At 43.4% G+C, this 23,209-nt stretch overlaps 1 protein-coding gene across 1 annotated transcript in view; it reads left to right on the top strand.

Moving 5' to 3' along the window:
• Positions 1-1,406: 1,406 nt before the first annotated feature.
• Positions 1,407-23,209, top strand: part of Myo3a (myosin IIIA) — a 165,401-nt gene continuing 143,598 nt past the window's right edge. Inside the window, exons 1-2 of the mRNA XM_057787845.1 lie at positions 1,407-1,574; positions 5,458-5,592. Of these exons, the coding sequence (XP_057643828.1) occupies positions 1,407-1,574; positions 5,458-5,592 (303 nt within the window). The remainder of the gene's footprint in view (positions 1,575-5,457; positions 5,593-23,209) is intronic.

Genomic DNA, 23,209 nt, shown 5'->3' with positions numbered 1-23,209 from the left:
TCTATTCTGAGAAGAACTACGTGACTAGGCAGTGAAGACAGGAGGGCCAACAGGCCTACAGGAAGTAAAGAATGCGTAGACTGGTGATGTGGAGAAACTGAAAGTCATTAGTGTGGCCTAAGAAGTGAATTCCATGTGCATATCACGGAGTATTACTACATCTGTTGTGATAGTTCATTTTTGTGATCAGTTTGAGTGAACTAAGATGGCTTGAGAATTGATAAATCGGCAAAGACTTCCCAGAGATGAGTTCTGACCTAAGAAGTGGGTTTCTAATACCTTGATAGACTGACAGTGTGATGGGATGTAGTTGGAGAAAGTAGGTTATTGAGGAAATGTAATATGCAAGGTAATATAGCTTGCCTTGGTTTCTTTCTGAACCCCATTTCTCTGTTGCTGTTCATCATGAACATTTCCACCCTGTCATGTCCTCACTGTTGTGATGACTGACATCTCTAAAATTGTGAGCCAAAATCACTCTTTTCTATTTTAAGTTGATTCTCTCAGGTAGTTCCCCCCGACTGAAAGTTGGTATATTTATAAGTAGGTGGTTCTATGTGTATCTAAGCTTTAATCAAATTTAATGTTGGCAAGAATATGCTTTTGTATGCACAATTTAAAATCATGAAAAAACATACTAGAAATGCTGAGGGTGTCTTCTTTTTATTTTGACATTAATGAATGTTCAGATTGGTCATATTCCTTCAAACAAATAGATTGGAAATAATGCAGTGGTACCACGAGCTAAAATGACGCAAGGTAGTGATGACAGATAGTGGCACAGAGTGCTGGTGGAGTAGAATGGCCACGTTTGGAAGTGTGGCACCTCACAGATGGTTCAGGGGCTGGAGTTTAGAAAGAAAGAAACAATCTGATGAGTGAAGAGTAGCTACATTTGGTGTGGAGAGGAGGAAGTGAGAGATGAGGCCAAGGAGGTGATGGGTTGATTTTAATGGACCTCTTAGATGATGGAGAGAAAACATCACTATAAAAGCAATAAGAGGACCATGATCACTTACAAAGCAATTTTTTTTATCATCTGGGTTTATTCTAAAGTGATTCATTTTATTATAATCCCCAAGTATAAAGAAGTTAGTTGAAAGGATATCAAAGCGGTAAGAAATGGTCATTTTTATTCAAAAAATATTAATAAGTAAATATGAAACAATAGTAAATGTAGAAATTGAGTCCTGCAAACCAAGCATTATTAAACTCATTAGCCCGCTCACGGGGTAGGAATTAAATCTCCTCTGGCTCTGAGGTATATTTGGTTACTGCTGCACACTTTTTATGATTCTGGTGAAAGTGTTAGATAATTCTCTACCAGCTTATGCCTGCCACCTCAGACATCTGGTCAGACATAGGTGGAACTGTACCGTTTCTCTCTAGTGACTTAAACCTTGGAGATGCTTCCGTTAACTGGAAAAACAATCATCTTTGATAACTTTCCTGATCCTTCGGATACATGGGAAATCACTGAAACCATTGGCAAAGGAACGTACGGGAAGGTTTTTAAAGTTCTGAATAAGAAAAACGGCCAGAAAGCAGCAGTCAAAATTCTGGATCCAATCCATGTGAGTTACTTTGAGTTTTTTTTAAGTTGTGTTTATTTGCTTGTTAGTTTGTGTATGTGTGTATGTATGTTCATGTGAGCGGAGCTGCATGTATAGGCAAATCTGCATGCAAGTGTGTATGTGTGCATATGACAGACAGAAGGCAAACTCAGTGGTCATTCCTCAGCCTTCATCACCTTGTTTTTGGAGGCAGGGTTTCTCACTGACCTGGAACTTACCGCCACATTCAGTGTTTGACCTGGGTCTGGGGGTAGGGGCAGTGAACTGGGTTTTCCTGATTACACTTTACCAACTGAAGTATGACCCCAGGTCCTAGCTTTCTTGTTTGAAAATCTCTACTTTATTAAACTCGGGAAGTGTCTGACACCAGTTCACTCGCTGCAGTGTTGTTCTGAAACAAGAGGCAATCTGAAACAGAAGCGGAGGTCTTGTTGGTTGCTCCTCCTATTCATGTGTTTTGCCCATGCAATAAGATGTCACAAGTTCTTAGACTAATATATAAGCACACAATAAAGCCATTGGCTGAACAGCATTTTATTATTTTAAAAAGTCACAGCAGCACAAACTTTTGGGTCTAGATGTTCTCCTGAAAATCTGGTTATAGTAATCTGATTTCTGTTATCCCTGCACCCACTTGGGCTTTGGGTAGTATTTCTCTTAAGCCAAACTGGAGAGAATTTTAAAAAAAAAAAAATGTTAAACTGCATAATGGTGCCAGCTGATAAGTCAGTGCTCGGGGGATGGGGGATGGAGGGGAATGGACAACTCACAAGGCTCTACCCGGGATGAAGAGCTACAGGCAATTGTTGACTTCTGAGAGGGAGAAGCAGTCTTCTCCAGTGCTCAGGGGATGGGAAGGGGAGGATGGACAACTCAGAAAACTCTGCCCAGATTGAAGAGCTACAGGCAATTCTCCCTCTAAGAGGGAGAATCAGCCTTCTCCAGGATGAGTCCCCTGGCATGTCCTCCAGCGCCAAGTGGCCAGCCCTAAATAGACAGGAACAATACCTAATGGTCTTGGCTGGTGTGTGTGTGTGTGTGTGTGTGTGTGTGTGTGTGTGCGTGCGCATGCGCATGTGCGCAGAGAAAGAGAGAGAGAGAGAGCCCATAAGTAGAGAACTTAGGAATTTGAGAGGGAGAAGTGGGTGGAGTTGGAGAAGGGAGAGGCCAGGGTAAAAATTATATACATGCAGCACTGATGCATAAAATTCAAAAACATTAATAATAAGTTTAAAAATTGGCATTCTTAATAAAGTCTTCATAAACAAAAATATTAAATTTCCCTCAGAGAAGGAAATTTTCTGAGTTGCCAAGTGTTTCCATAACAGAAATGATGTTGATTTATCATTGAAGAACTGGGGTTCCTGTTCAGGCCTGATGTTCTCTCCTGAGTCATTAGTAGTACTTCCTTACACTGAACTGTACCCCCAGGCTTGCTTCTTTTAGAACAAAGGTTGGCAATTCAGGAATACCTGAGCCTCCTAGAAATAACTAAGCCTTTCATAATACACAAGAAAGCTGAATGAGTTCAGAATCATGCACTCCCCAAATTCTACTGTAAGTCACTTCTATTAAGAGATTCTTGAACTCATGATGGAAGGATGACCTGATAGAAATGATAAAATAAGGAGGTCCCTGCAGCCCTGAGTCCTTGGCGTGGCTTTTCCGCTATCAAAGAGTGCTGCAGAACCACCTGGTTCTTTATTCACCTTAGGAGTGGATCTATTTTGATAATTTATTTGTGCTAAAACCATTATAACTGCAGCATTCCATGTTATTTTCATCAGAAGACCGGGAAGGGCTGCTCTATTTTATTTTATTTTTTTTAAGGATTTATTTATTTATTAAGCATACAATGTACTGCTGGCAAGGAAGGCACCAGGTCTCATTACAGATGATTGCGAACCACCATGTGGTTGCTGGGAATTGAACTCAGAACCTCTGGAAGAGCAGCCAGTGCTCTTACCCTCTGAGCTATCTCTAGCCCCCTGGCTGCTCTATTTTAAAGTAGGAAACCTGACACTCTGGAAGGGAGGGATGGGAAATGTAGTTTCCAGGCTTTGCCGCATTTTTTTTCCACAGCCCCTTGGGAGTTTTACCATTTACATGAAAGAAAAAGGCACAAGTTGCATTCTGCCAAAAGGGTAATACTTCTTTTTCCTCTAGCTTTTGGTGTTAGGGTGGGAATTTGCAACAGCAAATTAGTTTAAAGAAACACTAATCCCAACATGCACCCCAAATTAAGGTAACTGTCGCACTCCTTTCCTGTGAGAAAAGCAAGTAGCGTGTAATGCGCATGATCATTCCTCTTACCACAGCTACTCATACATGATGGGTTTACAGCATTTGAAAATCAGAGCTTTAAATATTTTTGAGAGGGGGAAACTGGGTAGGGAGGAAGGGAGAGAGGGAGGGAGACAAAGGGTGTCGGAGACAGAGAGCATGTGGAGGCCAGAGCAACACCTCTGGTCCTCTCGGGAACACTGCCATTTCCTTTGACCACGTTGGCCGGGAGCTTGCCAGTTAGGCAAGATAGCCTGGCCAGCGAGCATCTTCCCAGTGCCAGATTACAAGTGCACACAACCATGCCCTGTGTTTTCATGACTTCTGAGCACCAAAGTCAGGTTCCAGTCTTGTGAATAAAGTACAATACACCCACACATTTGTAAAGACCGGGGTGTACTGTTAAGATAAAGGGGCCTTAGTATTTTGTGGTATTTATCAAAAATGTTGACATTTGATCCTCTGCAAGGAAGGGATGACATGAACAGGACTGGAAGACAGTAGAGCATAGACCTCTGTTTTCTACTGAGTATCTCTTAGTCTAGCTTCTTGGAACTTACATTTTCTTTGTGCTATGCTGGTTTTCTCTTATTGTCTGCAATTGCTCCATACAGACATGGTGTTCTAGAAACACACCTGAGTGGTCTTCCAGTATTTTCCTAAGGTATTAACTCCTTCTTCTTCTAATGAATAAGCTGTTACTTAAGTTAGGCTTATATTATATTGTATCGTTTAGTTCCATTTCCGTGTTCCAAATAGAAATTTATTGCCTGTATAATGGGTTTTTTATATAAACATACTGTGTTCTGAACCAAAGGAACTAACTTTCCAGTCTTTTTATTTGCTTGTTTGTTTGTTTTAAAATAGTATTTTGATCATTGCATTCAAATCACTAATAACGAATTGTACAGGCTGGTTTTGTGTGTCAACTTGACACAAGCTAGAATCATCAGAGGAAGGAGCCTCCATTGAGAAAATGCCACTATGAGACCCATCTGTAATGTATTTTCTCATTTTGTTATCAATGGAGGAGGGCCCAGCCCATGGTGGGTGGTACCATCCCTGAGTTGCTTGTCTTGGGTTCTACAAGAAAGTGGGCTGTGTGAGCCATGGAAACCAAGCAGGTAAGCCATGCCCCTCCATGGCTTCTGCATCAGCTTCTGCTTCAGGATTCTGCCCTGTTTGAGTTCCTGTCCTGACTTCCTTCAGTGATGAACAGCAATGCTGAAGTGTAAGCCAAATAAACCCTTTCCTCTCCAGCTTGCCTTTTGGTAATGGTGTTTTGTTCCAGCAATAGAAACCCTAACTAAGACAAGTACAAGTGAAATCATCTAGAGTAGTTCTCCAGTTGCATGCAATAATAGCCTTGTATTTCTCCCTTTTAAAATTCAGTTAAATTAATATAGATTGAGATACATTGAATTAGTACAAAAATGGTAAATTGTAATGAGACATTTCAATACATGTTGCTAACCACAGAACCCATGACTATGACCTTGTTTCAATGAAATTAAAATTCTCTATTTAGTATCCTAATATAATTTGATTAGCATCATTGTGTTTTCTCATTATTTCATTTGTATGACCTATTTTAACATAGGATATTGATGAAGAGATTGAGGCCGAGTATAACATCTTAAGAACACTTTCTGACCACCCGAATGTGGTCAGATTCTATGGGATTTACTTTAAGAAGGACAAAATAAATGGAGATAAGCTATGGCTGGTCCTTGAGGTGAGTGCTCAGCTTTATTTGAGTGATGGGAATTTGTGTTGTGGTCTTGAGATGGTTTTGTGTTGATGTCACATCTGCAGCATGCAAAACTGGTATGTACTGTGCTCCTTACCACTGATGTCCTCAGTATAGTGTTGTACCAGTTTGGGAATGGATATATTAGACACACCAGGGAATTAAAAATCTAGACAGACCACCAAAGATAAAAAAAACAGAGTCCACAACAAAATACTAAAGAAAAGAAGACAATTTTGACCTACAGAAAAACAAGTTACAAGGGAATCTCATCATAATATGCATTTAAAAAAATATTTGGCTAGGTGATGGTGGTGTATGGCTTTAATCCCAGCATTTTGGAGCCAGAGGCAGGTGTGTCTCTGAATTCAGAGGTCAGCCTGGTCTACAGAGCTAGTTCCAGGAAAACTAGGGTTGTTACACAGAGAAACCCTGTCTCAAAAAACAAAAACAAAAAAAAAGGAAGGAAGAAAGGAAGAAAGAAAGAAAGAAAGAAAGAAAGAAAGAAGGGAGGGAGGGAGGGAGGGAGGGAGGGAGGGAGGGAGGGAGGGACGGAGGGACGGAGGGACGGAGGGACGGAGGGACGGAGGGACGGAGGGACGGAGGGACGGAGGGAGGGACGGACGGACGGAGGGACGGAGGGACGGAGGACGGAGGGACGGAGGGAGGGAGGGAGGAAAGAAGGAAGGAAGGAAGAAAGGAAGGAAGGAAGGAAGGAAGGAAGGAAGGAAGGAAGGAAGGAAGGAAGGAAGGAAGGAAAGAAAGAAAGAAAGAAAGAAAGAAAGAAAGAAAGAAAGAGAGCTATGTTCTCCTTTAACCTTTATTGAAAGCTAATGACTTAAACTATAAAAATAAATTTCTACATATATGGAGAGAAAACCTTGCCCCAAATGGTTTTCTGAGTAAACTGCTATGGGCAGCTGTGAACTCTGCACTTTGGAATTTCTAGAGTATGCTTTCTTGAGTGCACAATCTGCCCTAAGACAGGTTGCTGAGAGTCTGCCCCTCCCTAAGGTGATAGTATTAGAATTCAATTTTTCTTTATTCAAGTAATTGTTAATTCAAACAAAAAATATAAGGAATTTTAAAAGTCCCCTTTTGGCCAGCAGAATGGCTCAGAAAGTGAAGGTGCTTCCAACTCTAATGGCCTGAATTTGATAACTGGAACCCACATGGTGATAACCAACTCCTCTGACCACAGCCTTTATTTAACTAAGTAACAGCATGATATTTTCTGTATTAGTTATTGTATTAGCATCTGATTGTTTCTTGTGAATATCTATTTGTTTTCATGGAGTAGCTGGGCTTTATTTGTGCTGTTTTAATTAAAAAAATACTATAGATTAGTAATTTATAAAGAAAAGAAACAGTATAACACAGACTGTCTTCAAAACAAAAACTAAAACAAAACACAGACACATGAACAACAATGAAGAAAAACGCTGAACTGGGCAGCGATATAATGGCAAAAGGTAGATCCAGCATTCTGGGACCACTGTCCAGTTCAGCTCCATGCTCTTGATACTTTGTATGCTAGATTCCTAAAAAACTAGCTGAGACTCTCTGGTCTCAATGGTGCTATTTTAATATTGGCAAGCCTGTCCATTCAACCCTGAGAGCCTGTGTACTCCTGCCCGATCTGGAGATCTACCTGTGTCTGGGTATCTGATATTTCTCTGCTCTTTACCTGGCTGGAGCTTATCTCCTGATCCTTGACCTTCTCTGTCCAAGTTTACTTCCTCACATCGCCTATCCTGGACAGTACATGCGTCACTGCATTAGTTCCTCTATTGATGTCTAGATTTCTTCTAATTGTTTCTAAGTGAACTGAAGACCCAATCTCTTCCCTGTGAATATGAGGCACACCAGGCAGGCTCCAGGGTTCTGATACTCGGTGTGTTGAATGTGAGGGTGTCCAGTCTTACGATTGGATGCTGGCAGATGATCCCTGTTTTCTGACTCTTGCTGTCTGCATCTCCACCTTTCTTCCCTGGCAGTCTGTTCTGGGGAGCACTAAGAAACCACAGCAAACCTTTCAGTTTGTAGCTTGCTCTGCTTCGCTCCACCCATCCGGATGTGCAGATGTGCTTCCATATTGTAAGAGTTGGGATCTCTGGCCCATTGCTCTCCCATTTTATGTTTTTTTTTTTTTTTTTTTGCATCTTAAACTTTGGTTTTATTCTTTTATTAGCATTTAAATAGATATTCATGAGTAGGAGGAAATTAATCTGTCTTTCACCTGTAACCTTTAATTATGTTATAGAACCTTCAAAATATAAAATAATGTTTTAAAGAAACTGCTCAGATTCTGAAGCTGTGTATTTTGTTATATGACCTTTATAAAATTGAAATCATTGCTCCTTAGTATTAGAAATTTTATTAAAAAACCACTTTACATTTTGCAATTTTAAGGTAACTTTATATTCTTACTTTAAATTGCATACTAAACTAAACTCTTATTCATCTACATTTAATTATCCAAGTAGAAGAATACCAATTCTGACCCTAAATCTTTCTGCCTTACATTAGTGAAGGATTTTGGAGTTTTTACTTCAGTTTTGCATTTATATATCTGAGCTGTTATTCTGTGTGAGTCTGTAAGCCTTGAATGCAATTTTGCTACCCATCAAATGCTTCCAGTAGTGTGTGTTGAGCTTTATAAACAAATTAGCAGTGAAATAGAGATCTGAGACCTCTTGCTGGTATGGATCTGTATGGGCAAGGGAACCAACAATGACATTTTGCCAAGAGTCATTCTTCTATTCTAATAACAGTGACCTTTTTTAGTATAAACCTTGAAATTTGGGTTTATTTGAATTGAATTGAAGACTCCTGGTGGTAGTTAAGTGTTTTTGGTTTTTTTGTTTGTTTGTTTGTTTGTTTTTGCGGTGGTGGTTTGTTGTTGTTCTTTGAGAAGAGGCAAATGATTCGCTTAAATGATTTTAAACACACAAACTGAAAAAATGGAGTGCCGTTCTGACATAATGGATCAATAAGGACTTCGAGGGTTCTCTGAACTTTGCTTATATGCTTTCCAATATCAGTGGAAATATTGAGCATTTCCCTAGTGGCCTGAGAAAAAATAATAATGTCATTTGATAAAATAGCATGATGATTATGCTTTATTGTCAATTTGACTGAATTTGGGGTCCCCTGGAAAATACTGCTGTAGGTGTCTGTGAGGGTATTTTCCAGAGACAAGTATTGAAGGAAAGCCCTGCCCCAGCGTGGCTGGTACCACCCATGAACCGGGGTGCCAGAATGAATTAAGAGGGAAGCATCCAGGGAACATCAGCATCCCTCACTCTCTCTTCCTGCTGAAGATGCAGTGTGACCAGCTGCCTCAGCTCCTGCGCCAGGACTTCTCCTTCAGCATGTGCCCTTAATTTGTGAGCCCAACCAAGTCCCTCCTCCCTGAATCTGCTTTGTGTTAGGTATTTTATTACAATAACAAGACATTAATACAAATTTCAAGGATCTGATCTAGCTGAACTAATAAAGCTGGGGTGGGCATAAAGAAAGCAAGAAGTTAGTAAACTGGATACATAATTATTATAATTTGAATATGTAAATTATACTAATTGCGTATACACAGAAGTGGCTGGAAGTACAATTGACTGATTTATAAATGTGAACAGCACAGGTGTTGCTTAAAGGCACTTTATAGAGAATTGGCCGGGCCATCAATCCTCGGTGCTACAAAATGGCTGCTAATTATACCTCTTATCATAACAAAGCCCAATAAATTATCTTGCATAAATGTATCCAAAGACTGGACAAAGAGGGGCTGGTGTTACCCAAACAGCCATGGTGACAGCACTCAGCTTAAATGTGAGTCCCACTGCAGAAGGTGTATGTTGGAGAGGTTGGATGGGAGCTGTGAGTGACAGTCTTCAGGATCCATCAGCCTGCCAGGTGGGAAGGCTATGCCAGCTTACACAAGTGCCCGCAGTGGCTTCTCACCATGGTGACTTACGACTCAATCCAGAATTGAGATGGTTGGGGTGGGAATTCTCCATGTTTTGCTTCAGACCGTCTATATTTTCACTGTTACTTTTTTTGAATTATCATTTTCAACTGTGTTGCTCTTTCCTGTATTTTCCTCCATTTTGTTACTGCGTAAATGTCTGAACACAGACGATGCTTGAGACTCCTTTTAGGCATTGTTTCCATTTGCCTGCTCCTTACGTTTATTTTGAGTCAAAAGGTTCCCCAACTAGTGAAAGCCTTTGTTGGTTCCGATTTTGCTTAGACAAAAGTACGTCGCACAAAGAGAGGGGCATCAGGGTAGGCTGTGGCTCCTGTTTTGTCTTGTTTACGGGACACCTGTGGAGGTTTCTATTGCCACACTATATTTGATTGTCTGTGGTGGTGCACATATAAAGGGAAGACAGACGGTTGTTTGTTCCATCATGCCTCGTTATACGGTATCTTACTTTCGTCTGGCCTGTTTCGTAAGATATGGGCACTATTTTTGATTTTGAACTTCCTTAACCCCTCGTGTCTCCTGTTGAGGTCCGTATAAAGGGCAGGGTTGTGGGGGACTGAGGAGGTAAAAGTCAGGTTAGGTCCTGGATATGCTCATCATCCAAACCAGCAGCGTAGTAGCGACTTAAATCCGTCTCGTTAATCTTCCGCTGCTGCTGAGCACAAAGGAAGATTTGAGATGTTCCTGTAATTTCCCCCTCCTTGGCTGAATGAACCGTCACATCTTAACTACAGAGGGAAACGCAGACTCAGGAGCCAATTGCTTAGTGTGCTTCAGCCATAATAGAGCCAAAATTCCGAGTGGGACATCCTTCGGTTAAAAGAGCCTTTCTCCCCTCATGCTCCTCTGTGCTAATTGCTCCCTCCATGGCACTGCTGTAGAAGGTGTTCTGTTCTTCATCCTGGTCCACCCTGGCTTGTTCATTTGTAATAGTGGCACTGCTTTCTCTCATGGCCTTCCAATTATAGCTATTTTTCTCTTTGAAATTATATCCCTTTCAGGAGATCAAAGACTGGCAATTACAGGTGGTGTTTGAAAGCACACACACAGAAAATTTCAGTAAATAGTTACAAAGCCTCTCAAATGTTCACTGTGGATCACTGAAATGCTCTTCATGAGCCGTGTGTCAGGCATTATTGGTTATTCTGCTTTTTCTTATACTTACATCTAGAGAGTAATGCAAGGTCTGTCTTGAGGGGGAAACTACGGGATGATGAAGAGAACAGAGACAACGAGGATTTTCAGTTTGTTCCGTATTAACAGACTAATGTTATGTGTCTAGGAGGGGTGAGAAGCCAGGGCTGTCTATCCTCTGGATGAGAGAAAGCCGGGCAGGCGTGGAAGCTGGCTCCTGCCCTCCTCTGATAGCCCAGCTTTGTTCCCTCTTCCCATTGGCAGCTCACGATTGCAGTGGAGCAGCAGACTGACAGCATGATTCCTTTCGTGCTCCCGGGCTGAAAACCGTTCCCAGCTCGCCTCTAAAAGGCTGCTATTCTGTGTGCCTGCAAGAGAATAGACAGCAATTACTTGAAGTCATTTCACTTAAGGTTTTGTTTAAAGAGCAAGATGGGAAAACAGCCTAAGTGTCCTCCTTTATGCTCCTTGTCCTAAAAATGCATAAATAATTTCTTGCCGAGTGTATAAGTCAGTGCTTGCCAGCATCACTGTTGCTTGCACAGGAGTGCCGGCTCCTAGTGCCTCTGGGACTGTGATGCTGATTGATAGATTAATAGACTTTATGTGCACCGATGCATTCCAGGTGACACATTGTTTTCCTTTGTCACAGGTTTTAGTTATGAGGCCCCCATGTGTGATGGTGTTCCCCCAAGAACTGTGAACATCCTAGATGAGAGAATTGTTCTGCATTTGGATTTAGTGGTTGGAGTTTCCAAAGTACATTTCAAAGAGATCAGTTGCCAATAGTACACCTAAAGCACTGGTTACATGCTAGAAATGTCACATGATGCACATTCGTACATGTGGTACGTGAGTGCACATTAAGAAACGTCTTGATGCAGGGGGAGGAGCTTGGTCCTGCCTCAACTTCATGTGCCATGCCCATAGGAGGACTGCCTCTTTTTGAATGGAGACAGAGGAGGAGTGGATGGGGGAGGATAAAGGGGAGGGAGTTTGGGAGAGAAAAAGCAAGAGGAAAGAAGGGAGGAAAAACTGCGATAGGGATATAAAATAAATGACAAAAATTAATTAATAATAAAATAGGAAATGCCTCTTAGATGGTGTCTGTTTTTATAATTGTTTTTATCACATTTTTGGCATTTAGAATTCAATATATTAATACATTTTATCAAAACACATGACACTTTGAGCAGACCCCTTCTATACCATAGGAAAGGCTGACCTGCCGCTGCACGTGTGTGCATATGCATGGTTGCCCTTACAGAACTTGAGTCTAGTTATTTGTCTGTTTCCTGAATTGATCATGATGGCAGCTTCTCAGTGTTCAGGAGGGAGCAGGATGAACTTACATTAGAGATCGTCAGTGTAGTGGTGGGGAAAGGATTTAAAGCAAAAACTAATTTTTATTGCTAGTGATATGAAGAGTATAAATAGACATATTAATAGAGAATAAAAAAGAAGACCTTTGACAAGGAGGGAAAGGGAGGCCTGTCATTTTAACCTGCTGACAGAATACAGAATCATGGCCGCAGGAGTTTTGTCCTTTGTGAGTATCCTCGGAGTCACTGAACTATAGCAATGTGGGCCGCTTGTACTGATGGAGCAGAAGATCCGTGAGTGGAATCTGGGAGCTATTTTATTATTTATTTATTCTGAGACAGGGTGGTCTCTCTATTATGTAGCCCTGGTTGTCCTAGAACTCGCTGTGTAGACCAGGTGGACCTTCCAAATGCTGAGATTGAAGCTGTGTACCACCATGGCCATGTGTTTCTTACCCAAGGAAAGTGGAGATTTCTGCTCTGACCATGACTGTACTTGTGTCCGGGCACAGTCCTCCATATACAAACAGAATACTGCACAAAACTGGGCAAAACAAAGCATTTCTCAAACAGTGGGAAATGCCAGCATTACCATCACTTCTCTTCTTTCTCTGAGGCAAGTCCTACACCACAGGCCCCCATCAACTCCCCTGTGTGGACCCTGGTCTCTCCCAGGCAGAATTTTGCACAGGGAAGCTGTGGAACTGTTAATAAACAGGACTTAGCTGCAGATACAAGCCACTAGGTCAGGCAGTGGTCAGGGAACCGGGGCCCTTCGGGATCACAGCTCAGTCCACATCTCCTCCAGATCACTAGCTTCTCGTGGTGCTGTGTGAGAAGCCATGCCATACTCCACGCCTTCCTTCCCTCTCAGCCCTGAGCCAACTTGGATCTCTCCTCCCTGAAGTTGTTGCTGTCAGGTATCTGAGCAGAGTGCTGAGAAAAGCGGCGAACACAGAGATCAGAGACGTTCTGCCTAACTGCAAAGGTTGGTCAGAGAGCAAAGAGAAGGGGAAACTGTGTAGAGACTGCCTCCAGAAAGGCCATCTGTGTAATTAAAGCTGTGGAGGAAGGTGTTTGGAAGCCACGCTAAATGTGTACAGAATACAGTGTGCAGATGTGCACAGAGAACAAACCAGAAGAGGAACTGCTGTAAGGTCGCAGTCTGCACAGGGCGGGTTTGCTGCACGGTGAGGTGCCCAAGTTCTGACCGGCTGTACCTGAAGCACTTGCTAGGGACCCCAGAAAGTTGTCCATTAGAGGGAAGGTTAAGGTAGTCTTAAAATCTTAAAATAATAACTTCCTGGAAGGCTTTAATTAATCTATAAGTTAATTAGCTGCTTTCCAGAATAAAATTTAGTGTTCATTCATGTAAGAAATAAAACCCAGAAAGTCAGTAATATAACATTGGCAATGTCCAGTTCCAGTTTTAAGTTATATGAGTATTTATGAAAACACAGGAAAAATGTGAAGCAGTCAGAAGGGAATGTGATCAGCAGACAGAAGCACTGGGATTAGCAAGTTAGAACTGCAATGCTGTTAAAAACATAAAGAAAATTAACACTACTAAAATAAATAGAAACTGTAAAGAACTAAGGAGAACCTCCAGAATTGAAACAGCAATCTATATTAAAAAATTAAACACAACAATTGGGGTTAACTTTGGAGTAGATATGTGGGAGGAAAGATGAGTGAACCCGAATACAGGAGCGTATACTAAGAGTCATCAAAACCAAAATGCCAAAATCTGGTAATGAGGAAAATCATGAGCAGAGCAGAAAAGGATGCACTTCACAGAGGTGCTGCAGATTAAGGTGGCCCCTGACATTTCCTAAGATGTCACGGAATGACATGTGTGAAGCACTCAAAGTAAAAGGATGTCATCTTAGAACAGTGAAAATATTCATGAATTAAGGTAAAACAGAAATAGGCATTGTCGTAGTTTGAATAAAAGTGGCCCCTACAGGCCCATAAGGAGTAGCATTATTAGGAAGGGTGGCCTTGTTGGAGTACGTGTTGCCATGTTGGAGAAAGTATGTCATTGGGGGTAGGCTTTGAGGTTTTAGATGCTCAAGCCTTGCCCAGTGTCAGTCTCTTCCTGCTGCTTCTTCTCCAGCACCATGTCTGCTTCATGTCATCATGTTTCCAACCATGCTGATAACGGACTAAACCTCTGAACTATAAACCAGCCCCAGTTAAATGCTTTCCTTTATAAGAGTTGCTGTGGTCATGATGTCTCTTCATAGCAATAAAACATTAAGTCAAGCATTTTTTAAGACTGGTAATAAAACAAATGTAAAGAAACATAAAAACAGGCTAGTGAGATGGCTTCATAGATGAAAGTGCCTGCTGCCAAGCTTGATGGCCTGAGTTTGAATTCCAGACACACCACTTAGTAAAAGAAGAGAATTCACCCCCTCAAACTGTTCTCTGAACTACAAACACACCACGGTGCACATACACGTGCACACATTTTCACATTACACACACACACACACATAGATAAATGATAGGTAGGTAGAATATAGATCGATAGAGCGATAGAGAGGTAGATAGATGTAACAAAACTTTTTTAAATGTCAAAAACATCATTTTATACTGCAAGAATATGGTTCCAGGTAAAAATTCAGACCTAGAGAAATATGAGGGTGAATATAACATTGACTTTTATTTTATAACCTGTTTCAGGAAAATTACTTCCTAAAAGCATGGTTATAAATGTATATTGCTAGGTTATCCACATAAGGGAGAATTAAAATGCATGACCCTAGCAGCAGAGGGAGAGGGAAGAAGATTTGAAATATGTATGTTGTGTGTAACAACATACCACATGAAAGGAGACTGTGAACATGCTGTCAGTCCTGCCCCATACTAAAACCGTAAAAACAGACATACAGTTGGTAGGATAGCACCAAACAAGGTCAAATATTCAATCAGATTTAAATAGCAGCTGGGGAAAGGGAGTAAAACAAGAAAATCGAGCTAGGAAGGGAGAGACGGTGGACTTAGTGCCAGCCAGAGCCTGCTCTTCGTCTTCCCTCACCTCTGCTAATCTCTCTTCAGATTCCGTGTGGTTTCCTTACCGCACGTGTTGTGTGTGTTTCTACTCTACTTTTCAACTATGAAATTTTCATTGGGTCTTTTTTAAAAATTCTCTTTATTGACTCACCATTTGGTTCTAGATAACCAACTACCCTCAGCGCTCTACCCGAGGAAGATGGTTTCTCCTGCTCTCAGTGTCTCTCAGCTGCCTGTAGTTCTTCATCTAGGGATGAAGCTTCATGAGTGTTTCCTCTTCCACATCAGCATGTCGTTGTGCAGGTGTTGGTAACATGTTGGTGCGACTCATGGCGTGTGGTTTCTGACATTTGCAGGAGACACAATCTCACAGCGAACTCCAGGTTCCTCTGTTCCTTAGTCTTCTGCTCTCACTTCTGCAATGATAGCTGAGTGTTAGGTGCAGGAATTGTTCTGCAGATATGCCAGCTGGGACTGCGCTCGACAAGTCTGCGCTGGATGGTTGGGGTTTTCCTTGATGGTCTCTATCTGCTGCAAAAGAAATTTCCTTGATGAGAGAGAGGACTCCGCTCACCTGTGGATCTAAGAACAAATACTTAGGATGTAGCTAGGGTTTGTGCTGCTCTAGTAAAGTGATGGCTGAGGAGACTCTGTAATATGCATTGAGCAAGTGTGTGTGTGTGTGTGTGTGTGTGTGTGTGTAGGAATTCACATACACACTCACGAAACAATGATTACACAAAAGAGGCTATGAATTTGAAAGAAAGGAAACAGGCTAGGGAACATTGGATGAAAGGGGAGGAAAGGGAAGGAGAAAATGATGTGATTATAATCAAAAAAATTTAAATTAATTCTGTATCCTCTATTCCCATATTCTCTATTTGGCAATAGCATCAAACCTTTCTTACTCTAAGGATGGTTTCCTTAGGATTTGAACACCTTTTCATTCTGACTTCCACGCCTCTGTCTGCTAGGCACATGACCTTTGACATGCAGTTCCTGCCGCCTCTTTTTTCCATGGCTAGAAAACAGCATATTCTTATTTCTTCCTTTGTCTCATAATTTCTTATTGAAAACTAGGCATTTTGGGTAATCCTGTTGTAAGAATTCTAAATGCTAATTCCCTTGGAGGACTTACTGTTTGGACTTATTTATGTAGTAAATGCAACTACACTATTTTAATAAAATGAATTTCCCCTATACCATGAAGCCTTTCATGCTACTCCTTAGAGGGCATAGACTTAGTATAGCCACAATGGTACACGGTGATAGTGCTTTTCACCAGGGACTTGTGTCTACCTCGTAGGGTTGGGGGGTGATCACATATGTATGTGGGTGCGTGCATGTCACTGTGTGGATTTATGGAGGCCAGAGACATCAGGTGGTATCTCTTAGGCTCTGTCTACCTTTTGTGTTGAGACATGGTCTCCCATGAGTCTGGGAGGCACCAGCTAGGCTAAGGTCAGCAAGTCCTGGGGATCTTACTGGCTCTCCATCCCTAGTGCTGGGATTGCACACGTGCGCTACCTCAGCTACTTGTACACAGGTTCTGGGAACCAGACTCAGGTCATTTGCTTGTAAGGCAAGCACTTTACCAGCCGAGCTTCTCTCCAGCCATAATTTTATCTTTCTTTGAATTTTCTATAAGCCAATCTGCTTCAGCACTACACCATGCAGTCTTTGGGAACCCCAGTAGAGTTGATCCTGTTTCCTTACAAACAGCAAACCTGCTCTTAGCTGATCAAACTGTGAAGCAATTGTTGCTCCAGGGCATTGCTGAACTCTTTAGAGGAATCAGTAGACAGTAAGTGGCGGTCAATAGCTACAGTTGCCCGCTGCTCTCATCACAAAGCCTTGCAACTACCAGAATGCCCACTGTTTTCAGAAGCTTTCTTAGATTTGAACTTCTCACTCTCTTCCAAATAATGTAAGGAACACTGGGAAAGACTGTTCAGCCATGTGTTCTCATGGGCACCTGTGGGCAAAATCTCTGATCCGCTCCGGACCAAGGAACTAGCTTCTATTCTCAACTTGTCCCTTCTGGCATTGTACCCCGTACTTAACAATCCTGGGTGAGTGTTATCAGCCTGCTCAATAGTATTAGGGCCGCTGTCCTGTGTTGGGGGACACAGAGGAAGTAAAGCCCTGTCCTTACATGGAATGCAGCTTCTACAGCACAGGCTTGGGGTATTTGAAAAATCACGTGGTCTGCATACGGTTTTGTCCTCTGTTACTTTAAATAATTCTTCACCTCTTTGGTTTTTATTGGTATTTAGCTTACTAGATACTGCATTCATGAATTCTTATGCTATCATTTTCTAAGGCAAGAATCTTGTGTAATATTTTAAAGGGATTTGATTTCAATGACTTCTTTTTGGAGTCCAGCCTTACACTGATAAAGGAAGTCAACGACATTAGAAGGAAAGAGTATGACATTCTATGTGAGCACGTATCTGACGTTCTGTGTGAGCACGTGTCTGACGTTCTGTGTGAGCACGTATCTGACGTTCTGTGTGAGCACGTATCTGACGTTCTGTGTGAGCAGGCGTCTGACGTTCTGTGTGAGCAGGCGTCTGACGTTCTGTGTGAGCACGCGTCTGACATTCTGTGTGAGCAGGCGTCTGACGTTCTGTGTGAGCACGCATCTGACGTACTGTGAGAGCATGCATCTGACATTCTGTGTGAGCATACATTTGTCTGGCTGGGGTTTGTTCCAAAATACTAGTTTGTTGAAATATTAAGATAAGTTTGCTGAAACAAAACATTTTCATACTATAGTTGCATTTACTAGAATGAAAGTGTGCATTGGGGAGAGGGAACCATGAAAATATGTGCTAAAATTCAATGCCCGTGCTTTAAACATTTTCAACTAGTAGGGATAATAAAAATCTCACCTAATAAAATGCACCCATCCAACTTAAATATAATGAGCATTTTACAAAAGCATTTATAAGAAATATATTTAATGTTTTAATGTTTTTAGGCTTTGGGAATGTTAAGCTAAAAGCAAAAAGAAATACTGTTTGATTTCTACTGAAATGGCTGACTTACAAAGGCTAATGATGCCAGGAATGGACGAGCAAACTTCAGTCTTGTTCATGGCAGCAAAAAAATGATGCAGTCGTTGCGGATGTGTGTGGCACGCTCCCACCTCATCCCCTGCATGCCCTGATGTTGGTGCACATTCCCTGAGACTCAGGCTGAGGGCTGACAGTGCCTTTATAAAATGAATAGCCCAAACTGGGGTAAGCCCTGGAAAATGAGGCTGTGCTTCTGTGGCTCAGAACAGAACATGGTCTGCTTCAGCAGATGACCTCAGAGCACACGAGAACAAAACAACACAAACAAAGGCAGGAGAGCAAGAATTTCTAGCTGCAGATTTTAACATCCTTTTTCATAAATTTCAGCTAAAAAAAAAACCTTCTGTCTTAATAAGGACAAAGAACCTATAAAAGTTGTCTCTTAGAAGCACTGCAATGTTGCTTATGAAATGACCTCCTTTTGGTCCTGGCTGCTTTAGTCCATAACTGTGTGCTAAAGGGTTGAGAATGCTCTCAGTTAGTATAGCTCAGGTATAGGAAAATTGTGCTCCAATTTTATGTGATTAGCGAGAAACCAGGCTCTGCTTTCACATTGTGTTGCCGGGGGAGGGGTCTCCTGTCATGAATTCCCTTCAGTCTATCCTGGTGATGTGAAATTGCTCAGGTTAATATAGCACCATCCATTCTACTTGTGCTATTCATGTTAAAGCCATGCACAAGACCATTTTATTTTGGTGATCTACCATATCTGCAATTCATTTTATCTATTTCCATTCTTTTGCTCATGAAAAATTGTCATGTTTCATTTTTAAGTTTACCCTGCATCCTTTACAATGATGGCATTTAGACTACCGGGGACAGTTCATTTCACCAGGACAGTATTTGAAGCTTTACTGTCAGTGAGGAATCAGAATTTGTGCCAGAATTTCCTCTTAGTGGCTGTTTAAGGGTGTGAGCCACAAAGCCATCAGTAAGATGCTGATTTTTATTCCCATGGTAATTTCCATCTTTCTATAGTTCTTTCCTTTTGTTTTCTGTTTTAACTTACCTCTTTACATTTCATTCCGAAATAAAGATTTGTGTTCCTCACAACCCTGTTGCCTAAAGCTGCTTGAGAAATGGATTTCTTGGGTGGAAAATGTACCATCAGGGTTAGACACATCTGGAAGGAAGGAATTGTGGAGAACTTGTATTCCTCCTTGTATTCCTCCTAATCAAGCTCCTCAGCGATTCCCAAATGATGGACATGACCACAGTCACCAGTGACCTGGTGGGAGGGAATGTGCTGGAGATGTCCTGCTAGGGCTGAGCACTCCCGGGTTTGTTCTCTGCCTGTTGACCTATTTGGGGCCTCTAATGATCAGCACTACAGAAAGAGGCTTCTCCAATGAAGGCAAAGACAAATGAATCTATGGGTAGCATCAGATCATTTGTTGTCAGTTTACTTTGTCTGTTTAGCAGAATAATAGTCAGAGGTTCTCCCCTAGGCCTAGGACCTCTTTAGCCACAGGCTCTGAGGTTCTCCCCTAGGGCCTAGAACCTGTCTAGTCAGGCTCTGAGATTCTCCCCTAGGACCTAGGACCTATCTACCCACAGGCTCTGAGGTTCTCCTCTAGCCTAGGACCTGTCTAGCCACAGACTCTGAGGTTCTCCCCTAGGCCTAAGACCTGTCTACCCACAGACTCTGAGGTTCTCCTCTAGCCTAGGACCTGTCTAGCCACAGGCTCTGAGGTTCTCCCCTAGGGCCTAGGACCTGTCTAGCCACAGGATCTGAGGTTCTCCCCTAGGCCTAGGACCTGTCTGTTTGTTCTAAACCTTTATCTGGAAAAAAAACAAATGACTATGTTTTTTTGAAGACAGTTTCAATTGTTTCTAAGAAATGTTTAGCTAATAGAAATTATGTGATAAATAACTATAGATTTTATATGAGAATCACTTTCTTAATTGATTAAGTAACTCAGGTTCTTTTATGGAGTTTATAAGATGAAACTTAAACAACAAAATTTAAATTTGAAGGGTAAAAATTGCTTATTTGCTTTAGATTTCTGTATTTTTATTTTCAGATAGTGTGTGTGTTTTATGCTTTGGGTAAGAAGGTAACTAATTTCTTGTTATAACAAAATAGAATACTAAAGTAGGTTAAGGAAGGAATTGTGCCTCACAGGTTGAGGGGACGGTTGTGGGAAAAGCATGGTGGTGGGAGAGAGAGGGGGCTGCTCACATGGTGTCCACAGTCAGGAAGCAGAGAGACTGAGGGGGCTGCTCACATGGTGTCCACAGTCAGGAAGCAGAGAGACTGAGGAGGCTGCTCACAATGTGTCCAGTCAGGAAGCAGAGAGACTGAGGGGGCTGCTCACATGGTGTCCACAGTCAGGAAGCAGAGAGACTGAGGTGGCTGCTCACATGGTGTCCACAGTCAGGAAGCAGAGAGACTGAGGGGGCTGCTCACATGGTGTCCACAGTCAGGAAGCAGAGAGACTGAGGGGGCTGCTCACATGGTGTCCACAGTCAGGAAGCAGAGAGACTGAGGTGGCTGCTCACAATGTGTCCAGTCAGGAAGCAGAGAGACTGAGGGGGCTGCTCACATGGTGTCCACAGTCAGGAAGTAGAGAGACTGAGGGGGCTGCTCACATGGTGTCCACAGTCAGGAAGCAGAGAGACTGAGGTGGCTGCTCACATGGTGTCCAGTAAGGAAGCAGAGAGACTGTGACTGCTCACATTGTGTCCACAGTCAGGAAACAGAGAGACTGAGGGGGCTGCTCACATGGTGTCCACAGTCAGGAAGCAGAGAGACTGAGGGGGCTGCTCACATTCTGTCCATAGTCAGGAAGCAGAGAGACTGAGGTGACTGCTCACATGGTGTCCACAGTCAGGAAGCAGAGAGACTGAGGTGACTGCTCACAATGTGTCCAGTGAGGAAGCAGAAAGACTGAGGCCCCTGCTCACATGGTGTCCACAGTCAGGAAGCAGAGAGACTGAGGGGGCTGCTCACATGGTGTCCACAGTCAGGAAGCAGAGAGACTGAGGGGGCTGCTCACATTGTGTCCAGTTAGGAAGCAGAGAAACTGAGGTGACTGCTCACATGGTGTCCACAGTCAGGAAGCAGAGAGACTGAGGTGGCTGCTCACATGGTGTCCACAGTCAGGAAGCAGAGAGACTGAGGGGGCTGCTCACATGGTGTCCACAGTCAGGAAGCAGAGAGACTGAGGGGGCTGCTCACGTAGTGTCCACAGTCAGGAAGCAGAGAGACTGAGGTGGCTGCTCACATGGTGTCCACAGTCAGGAAGCAGAGAGACTGAGGGGGCTGCTCACATGGTGTCCACAATCAGGAAGCAGAGAGACTGAGGGGGCTGCTCACGTGGTGTCCACAGTCAGGAAGCAGAGAGACTGAGGGGGCTGCTCACATTGTGTCCAGTTAGGAAGCAGAGAGACTGAGGCCCCTGCTCACATGGTGTCCACAGTCAGGAAGCAGAGAGACTGAGGGGGCTGCTCACATTGTGTCCACAGTCAGGAAGCAGAGAGACTGAGGTGACTGCTCACATGGTGTCCACAGTCAGGAAGCAGAGAGACTGAGGTGACTGCTCACAATGTGTCCAGTGAGGAAGCAGAAAGACTGAGGCCCCTGCTCACATGGTGTCCACAGTCAGGAAGCAGAGAGACTGAGGGGGCTGCTCACATGGTGTCCACAGTCAGGAAGCAGAGAGACTGAGGGGGCTGCTCACATTGTGTCCAGTTAGGAAGCAGAGAGACTGAGGTGACTGCTCACATGGTGTCCACAGTCAGGAAGCAGAGAGACTGAGGTGGCTGCTCACATGGTGTCCACAGTCAGGAAGCAGAGAGACTGAGGGGGCTGCTCACATGGTGTCCACAGTCAGGAAGCAGAGAGACTGAGGGGGCTGCTCACATGGTGTCCACAGTCAGGAAGCAGAGAGACTGAGGGGGCTGCTCACATGGTGTCCAGTTAGGAAGCAGAGAGACTGAGGTGACTGCTCACATGGTGTCCACAGTCAGGAAGCAGAGAGACTGAGGTGGCTGCTCACATGGTGTCCACAGTCAGGAAGCAGAGAGACTGAGGGGGCTGCTCACATGGTGTCCACAGTCAGGAAGCAGAGAGACTGAGGTGACTGCTCACATGGTGTCCACAGTCAGGAAGCAGAGAGACTGAGGGGGCTGCTCACGTGGTGTCCACAGTCAGGAAGCAGAGAGACTGAGGGGGCTGCTCACGTGGTGTCCACAGTCAGGAAGCAGAGAGACTGAGGGGGCTGCTCACGTGGTGTCCACAGTCAGGAAGCAGAGAGACTGAGGTGACTGCTCACATGGTGTCCACAGTCAGGAAGCAGAGAGACTGAGTGACTGCTCACATGGTGTCCACAGTCAGGAAGCAGAGAGACTGAGGTGACTGCTACATGGTGTCCACAGTCAGGAAGCAGAGAGACTGAGGGGGCTGCTCACATGGTGTCCACAGTCAGGAAGCAGAGAGACTGAGGCCCCTGCTCACATGGTGTCCACAGTCAGGAAGCAGAGAGACTGAGGCCCCTGCTCACATGGTGTCCACAGTCAGGAAGCAGAGAGACTGAGGTGGCTGCTCACATGGTGTCCACAGTCAGGAAGCAGAGAGACTGAGGGGGCTGCTCACATGGTGTCCACAGTCAGGAAGCAGAAAGACTGAGGCCCCTGCTCACATGGTGTCCACAGTCAGGAAGCAGAGAGACTGAGGGAGCTGCTCACATGGTGTCCACAGTCAGGAAGCAGAGAGACTGAGGTGGCTGCTCACATGGTGTCCACAGTCAGGAAGCAGAGAGACTGAGGGGGCTGCTCACAATGTGTCCACAGTCAGGAAGCAGAGAGACTGAGGCCCCTGCTCACATGGTGTCCACAGTCAGGAAGCAGAGAGACAGAGGGGGCTGCTCACATGGTGTCCACAGTCAGGAAGCAGGCAGAAGAAATGCTGCTACACAGGGGCTTCCTCTTTTTCCCTCCTATTCAGTCTGGGATCATAGTCTACATATAGGATGTCAGCCATGCTGAGGTGAGTCTTCCCTTCACTGTTAAACCTTTCTGGAAATACCCTCACACAGACACATCCCGATGTTTGTTTT

The sequence above is a fragment of the Chionomys nivalis genome, chromosome 13, assembly GCF_950005125.1.
Source record: "Chionomys nivalis chromosome 13, mChiNiv1.1, whole genome shotgun sequence".
Classification (NCBI taxonomy): domain Eukaryota; kingdom Metazoa; phylum Chordata; class Mammalia; order Rodentia; family Cricetidae; genus Chionomys; species Chionomys nivalis.
Note: the sequence above shows the minus strand (reverse complement) of the source record. Positions and strands in the feature narration are given on the sequence as shown.